This window comes from Magnolia sinica, chromosome 6 (assembly GCF_029962835.1).
Source record: "Magnolia sinica isolate HGM2019 chromosome 6, MsV1, whole genome shotgun sequence".
NCBI lineage: Eukaryota > Viridiplantae > Streptophyta > Magnoliopsida > Magnoliales > Magnoliaceae > Magnolia > Magnolia sinica.
Window position 1 is genome coordinate 13,450,343 of NC_080578.1, and position 7,795 is coordinate 13,458,137.

Here is a 7,795-nt window from a genome sequence, read left to right on the forward strand (position 1 = left end):
TTTCCAAATCTCCCAGGTTATAATGCACGGAGCAAGCATGTAGCCTACTGATTTTCCTTGCTTAGATGTGACCACTGCCCACCACTGATTTAACCTTGCTTCAATCAAAATTGTTGCCATTATGGTAATCTCAAACCATTTGCCAACAGCCAACCACACTTGTTGGGCTAATCTGCTAGCAACAAACAGATGGTACAATGTTTCCTAAGCATAGGATTGGGAATCTTCAAGGGTGCAACACACACATTTGGATGCTAGTTGAACTCCCCAAGATTGAACTGCACAATCGACCAAGACTACTTTTTGTAAGACTTTCCAGATGAGAAGAGAGATTTTGGATGGAAGTTCGGCATGCCATACCCATCTTGACCAGCTCCAACTCGTACTTGGGACCCTACTCATCATCTAGGCTAATCTAACTGAGAACTCCCTAGATGGAGTGAAAGGCCAGATTGGATCATCAGGGCCTGAGGATAGGCAAAAGCCTGCTTGGAAAATGAAATCAGTCACCTCCTATGTCACGCCTAGTTTTGTTCTACCTAGTATTCGGGTAAATGACTTGAATGGTAGGATCTATAGGTTGACCCATTTGTTAGAAATTTGTTTTTTTAATATAATTTTTCCTTTATAAAATAAAATAAAAATAAAAATTGAAAAAAAAAATGAATTGTCCATGGGTTTTACATTCACTACCAAAACGATATGTTTAGGAAGACAAGTGCTAGGTATACTTCGTGGGTATGTGGAAGCAAGAACACATGTGAGAAGGGAGCCGCTTATTTGCTAATCCTTGTGATGAGGAATTGTTATTGTGTACGAGAGGGAAATGGTACAATAGATCGACCATATGTAGTATCCTAATTGGATACTTCTACATTTAGGGCCTGTTTGGATACAACTAAATAAGTTACTTTTTTTACTCATGGATATGAGGCAAGTAAGTTTGGTTTAAGATCGAATATAACTTTTTACTTAAAAGGTTACTTAGTCATTTCATCTTAATAATTAGAAACCAAGATATGAGGCATAAGCACCGTTTCTTTTTTTTTTTCTTTAAAAAAAAAAAAAAAAAAAGTTAACTTAAGATCCAAATGCCTCCTTAAAGATAGGCAACTAAGCATAAAATCATATGCTCACCTGGGTTTAGGAGAAGCAAGATTGAAAATGCAACAGGGTCAACTGTGGACTTTTTTTTTTTTTTTTTTGACACGGGCACGCACACCACCACACACTCACGCTGTAGTGGAATTTCACTACCTATGGGTACTCGAACCGTCAACCAGGTGTTGAAACTCGGGAGAGTCTACCACCGGAGTAAGAGTAAGGACCCTGGTCAACTGTGGACAAACTTGGCCTAAAGTCAGCCTTTTCCATCCATCAGATTTGCCACATTTGTACGTCTGATATTGCTATACGCTTTCTTGTGAGTTCATCTTTTTCTTACATATACTCCCACCGTAATAAAGGCTATAAGCTCAACATGTGTGCCACTTGATGTAAGCCCTAAATAGCTTCCTATATAACTTCCAAGATAAAACCTAGCTCTTTTGAGTTGATGACTTTGCTACAATAACGTGGTCCCATGAAATATCTAGTATCGATTAGGTGCCATTCGGCGCCTTCGGCAATCAATCAACTTCAGAATTATTCATACCTTGCGTGAAGGCAATAGGGTTACGTATCCTCTAGCAAGGATGGGTAGTGGTGAATACCCGAATAGAAGATATCTTAACAGATCGGAGATCCCTAGTCCAGTCAGGGGTTTCATCACCCTGAACAATGCTGGTTTGGGAGTGATTAGAAAGGACTAATTGTTGTTTCTCCGTCATTGGTTCTTGCCTCTCGGCCACTCCCTTCTCTTTATAGTTTCTTAGTTTTCTTGGGCTCTTTGAGCGAGGTGCGCTTCGGGTATATGATAGGTGAGGCCGCCGTTATTTTTTTATGGCGCCTGCCCGAAATGTTTTTCTGTTCATATTGATTAATAAATGGATAGTTAAAAAACTAAAAAGAGTTGATGACTTTGTAGAGTTTTTGACAGCGTTCCATATCCACCTACAAACCTTATAAATATATAGGGAAATTATGAAGTGCAAACATTGTTACTATATTATAGTGCAGATGGTTATTTGGGAGCCACCGTGATAGGTTGTCCACATGGTAGGCCCCACAAACAATTAGGACAGTTTTGAATGGTTGGCCATGCACTCTCACCTGTTTCTACTTGGGCATAAAGCCAAACGAGGGGAGACGACATATGATGTACAGCTTGGATGCCATGCATACATTGCATGGGTCCCATAGAAGCCTGATACACCATATTCAACGGTGGAACAACCCCTGCAGGACAAGTCACGAACCCACATGCACCGATAGACAGACACTCGTCAAATTAAATTATTTATTGTTTATTCAGCTAATTACAATCAATTGAACCATGATTAATTAATCTAAAACATACGGGGTGGACAATGTTCTCAGCGATTCCACAACAAATCTATGGGGATACCTGCTCAACCTATCTAATAATTCCTAGATCTCTAACAATAATCCCATATATGATAATGGTGGCATATTCAATGAACGTGCATTAGCAACATGGAATTAAATAAAATAATTTAAAAAAAATACAAACACTACGGTTCAAGATCCGGGCCGATGCCTAAAGTAGTCCATCGGGCGTCATTTGCGACTGCTATCCTTTTTCTTTTTTTTCTTTCTGTTCCATCCAACGAGACAAATTCCGTACTTCAATGGGATCTTCTTGAGCTGGAGATAGCACCTTAACGCATGTTGACCATTTTCTCAAGAGAAATGCCAGTGCGATTTACGGTAGGAGAGACTGGAGATTGTGGCACATGTGTGGGTGATCAGGACCATGTGCCGGGTGGGGCTCTATCTGAATTTTGAAATGCACCAACTGAAAATTCTCAAGTATAAGACATTTGTGCATCAAATATATGCATTGGTGATTTTATTGCTAACCGTTCATTTTCCTTAGTGTTAGCCCACAGGATTAGTGTATTGGCCTCATTTATGGGACAGTGAATGTTCATTGTAGTCACTCCTAATGATTGGCCTGGATGTCTCACTTGTAGATCACATTGATGATGGGAATCATCTCTTTAATCTATCCTCAGGATCAATAGCCCAAGCATTTCTCTTTCAATCCATTATATTGCCCAACATCACAATCAATGTGGTCACTCCAAACCAAGGATTAAAAATTGGTTTCAAGATCATCACCATTGATGCCTAGTCATATGGCCCTATACCACCTGCAATCAATCATTTACGAGTTAATACAGCTGTATCGTTCATGGACGATATGGGTGAATATCCGGTAATACATACAGGTACCAGAAGATGATTTAAAAATTGGCCCAAATGGTGGGAGGTCTTTATTGGAGGTGGGCCATGCGGGGCCAACCTTTGGCAATCGCTTCTGGACCTACTTGTTCTAAAATGACATTAATGAGATATGTTTACGAGTTACCACATTGCAAATATATGAATGAAATGGAAAATGAACGGGCCACCTAGATAGCGGCAAACATGAAAATGAATGGGCCACATGGGAGAGTACACTCACCTTAGTGTTCCAGGGAGAATGGGCACAACCATTAACCAACTGGTCTATATAACCAGGCTCTCCCAACCTTGGACAGTGGGGGAGAAAACAAGGAGAGTGATCAGAAGTGATTCGTAGCAGCCGATATTTTTTGGGTGTAGTAGTATTCTGTTGGGTGTGGAGTTTAGAGGGAGATGGGAGATGAAGCAGTTGCTGTTGGGTTCTAAAACCCCACTTCTTGCTGACGAGTGGCTGCAGCCACCATAAAACAGAAAAATAAAAACTGAAAGAGAAAGAGTCTTGAACTGTTGAAATCTTGAATACATATAAACGATTACACTAGTGCCATTTATAGGCTTTTCTCCTTATGTGAAATGACAAAAAAAATCCCCATCTAGATGCTTCCTCGGGGCAGCTAAAGAAAGAAAATATCTAGAAAATATCTACCATTATCTTAACCCAGCTAATACTCTAAACTTAGAAAAAATCTAATAGCACAGCTAGCATACACGGTTCTTACACATTATGCATAGCTGGCTTATAAGATCCTTATACGATTTTGGATTTGCACAAATCCACCACCGTGTCCAACAGTTGCAGATGGCATGCTCAAAGTGACTGAAGTGCAAGGAAAGAAACTGGTAGTATGAGATTCCACGAGCAGTCATCCTAGTGTCATTGTCAAGCTTGTAAATCAGACTGCAAAGACCAAGGCTATTAATAGTCGTCTTAATCCTGTTTGGAATTAATGAACAGAACCTCTACGAGTTTTAAACTTGGAGGTGTTTGACAAGGACTGGTTCAAGTCAGATGACAAGATGGGCCGCATGCACACATCTCAACCTTCAAACAATTGAGACTGCAGCCAGGCTGAAGTGGTTCGTACAGGTTTTGGCAGGGAAGACGAAATTAAGGATGATGGTCCGTTCCGACGAAATTGCCTGTTGGGGGAAAGCTTTGTTAGTTGTGTTAATGGTGAGATTGTGCAGGATGTCTGGTTGAAGCGTTGTGGAGTCCGGCGAGTTCTTGTATATCTACTTTTTGAGCGGGTCAATTGAATGTGGCCCAGACATATTTGTCTAGAAAATGGCTGGTCAACCGAATCTGGCCCATCAACTGAATGTAACAATTACTATATTTGCAGATTGCCCATTGAATGTGGCCCATCAATTAGTGATCAGGATTGATCAATGTCGATCTTAATGCATTGCGGTGAAGATATTCATTTCTTAAATGGTATTGGTGGGGACAGCGGCCATCGTACAACCTAATTTCCGCACATGTGGCAAATACATGCGAGATCCAGGCCATTCACCAATTGGGACCTATCTTGAAAATAAAAATAAAACATGGGACCTATCTTGGACTAGTGCTGGCCAAAAAATCACACGATCAGATGATGTTTTTTTTTTTAAAAAAATAAAAATTAATTAATTAATTTTTTACACGGTCAAATAATCCTAACCATTGTCGTGAGGATTTTTTACTTTTGAGGATTTACAAACGGACGGCTGAGACAAGACCCAATCAATCTTCAACGTTTAATGGGAACGCCCACCTCCAGTGACAGCAAGTATTATCCTATTGGTGTTATTATTATTATCGTTTACGTTCGGCATGCACGGACACGGATTTCATGCTAAAGCCTTTCCCACAAAGTTCACGCGCTGGAAAGCTAGGTGGGGCCCACCGTAACGTTTGTAAGAAATCCACACGGTCCATCCATTTTGATAGATCATTTTAGGAGATTACACAATAAATTAGATGGATCTAAAACTGAAGTGGGCACACGAGTGGAAACTGTAGGAAAAGAAATGTCAACTGTTGAAACCTTCTTGGGCTCTACCTTAATGTTTATATGCCATCCAAACCGTTAATAAGGTCATTCCCACTGGGATGAACTGAAAGGACAAAAAAGGTTGTACTGATACAAAGCTTTTCTGGCCATACAAATGTTTCAACGGTATTCGTTCAATCTCCACTGTTGTGGCTCACTAAAGTTTTGGATCTATCTCATTTTTTGTTGTACGTCCTAAAAGGAGCTCGAAAAATGGGTGGACCGTGTGGATTTCTTAGAAACATCACGTTGGGCCCCAACTAGCTTCCCAAGCGCAGGAACTTCAGGTGAAAGGCTTTACCGGGAAATCCGCCTACCGCATGCACGTTGTGACCACGTTGATGATTGGTCGTGTTCTCATGCATTTCTGCCATGCGGGAGTCATTGCACGTGCTATCTTCTAGTGAACCTTACCGTCGGGAAAACATCGGTAAAGACAGAAGTCGTAATCTTTATGAAGCAGATTATGACGTGATCTCGACAATAGTAATAAAAGAAATGCTGAAGCGATTCGCACGAGTAGAAATTTAAGAGGTCATCCGGGCCATCTACGGGGTGGGGCTTCACGCGATTTTGTCTCGTCCCAAACGCTAGGTTGCTCAACTCATCAGGTAGGCTCCATGTATTTGACGAATACATCACACCGGAGATTTTCTTTCAGACCATCCATTTTCCAGGTACCAGTATGGCCACCTGACAAGCCGACCGTCCATTTTTTCAGGTATCAGTATGGCCCACCTGACAAGCGGATGAAGCAGATTATTGGGACAGCATTTTCACGATGGGACACACATGATGAATCGCCTCAATGAAAAGGTGAATTGACACTTCCACCCCAATTCACCTTTTCAATCTCTAATATTAAAGAATTGCATAACACTCCCGTTGTGTAGCAATACAAACTCATTCTACCATAATAAAATCATCTTATTTTCATTTCACTGAAATGTATGTCAGCTCCAAACACCCTTACATACCACTCAATACTAACATAAGAATTATATTTCCAAATGTAGAAACTCTTGAAGACTTCTTATTCAAGTGCACCCCAACAAAACTTAAAAAGCATAATAGTAAGGAAATAAGAGAATAAACTCATCCAACGGTTGTTATGCGCATACGAACCCGGTTGGGACCCTCCTCCCACAGTCATTCAAAATCAAGCTTAGGGTAATCGGAATGTTGAGGTTGATGCCCAAGACATTGGCTCTGATGGCAGTGCACAGGCACAGGGCGGCCTCAAGATCGGCGAGCCCTTGGATGAGAGAGCAACATGGGAGTGTTGGTGGGGACCCCACAACCACATTCACCAACCCTAGCAAATTGGCACATACGCCCAGCTTCAGTGCATCTCTAGGGCAGGTACCACTTGAAGGTGTGGGAGTTGGGGTAGGATTAGGGTTAGGGTTTGGATTTGGGTTGCAAGAGCAACTGGTACAAAGGCATGGGCTGCTATTAGTAGCAGTGGCAAAGGAAAAGAAGAGAAGGTTGACGGAGAGGAAAAGAGCAACTACTATTGCAGAGGTCTTTGAGGCCATCTCCAAAAACCCTTGTAGTAGTAATAGTGGGAGTAGATGTGTTTGGGATGAAGGAATTGGACGTGGGTTGTGGGTATTTATAGAGCAGGGAGACTGGGAGTTGTTAGGAAAAATAAGAAGAAGAAGAAGAGAAAAGGAGGTTTGCTAGAATACAGCGCAAAGTATTGAATATGATACGTCGGAATTATAGCTATTCAATATATGGCGATTTTGGGTGATCCAAACCGTTAATTTGACAAGATACATCGATGTAGGTGGCTGGCTAGAAAACCTTCCATGTTGAAATACCCTACTTTTTCCATCAGTAGCCCATAAAAAAAAAAAAAAAAAAAACACCCAAGGCAAGAAAGTAGTTAAATGATCGGAGTGTCAAAATATTTCTTTTGAGAGTTCTGTTACTGATAGTCCTCAGTCTAAAATAGGACCCATCATATAGACAGATTGGATCACATGATCAAGGATCGAAGGGCAATGGTGGGGACCTATCCTATTCCAATACATAGAGATGTACTCTGCCAAAACTCTAAAAATTAGTACTGCACCCATGTGACTTCGTTGGTCAGACATTTAGCGGAAAGATCAAGCAAATGGATTTGGAGGGTGTATGCGGTGGGGATTTGATAAATGAGCTGTACAGCACTGCTATTCTATTATTACTATATTCCATATTGTAAGCATGGCATAGAGAAGTACTTGTTTTCACATATGAGAGGGACTCCCCACCCATCCTGTAATGAACCACCCTACCGTATATGGAAATCGAGTTAGTGAATCTGGTTCGTCCATCTTGTGGTTCGTACTGTGTACAACACATGTGAAAGATAACTGACTTAAATAATCTTTGCTGTCAAT

At 41.0% G+C, this 7,795-nt stretch overlaps 1 protein-coding gene across 1 annotated transcript; it reads right to left on the reverse strand.

Moving 5' to 3' along the window:
* Positions 1-6,311: 6,311 nt before the first annotated feature.
* LOC131248323 (14 kDa proline-rich protein DC2.15-like) lies at positions 6,312-7,008 on the reverse strand. The gene has a single exon (XM_058248571.1). The coding sequence runs from the start codon at positions 6,941-6,943 to the stop codon at positions 6,515-6,517; it is 429 nt and encodes a 142-aa protein (XP_058104554.1). The 5' UTR covers positions 6,944-7,008; the 3' UTR covers positions 6,312-6,514.
* Positions 7,009-7,795: the final 787 nt, after the last annotated feature.

Excerpts from the sequence above, each read along its gene's own strand:
- LOC131248323 (XM_058248571.1), bottom strand. The coding sequence starts at position 6,943 with ATGGCCTCAAAGACCTCTGCAATAGTAGTTGCTCTTTTCCTCTCCGTC.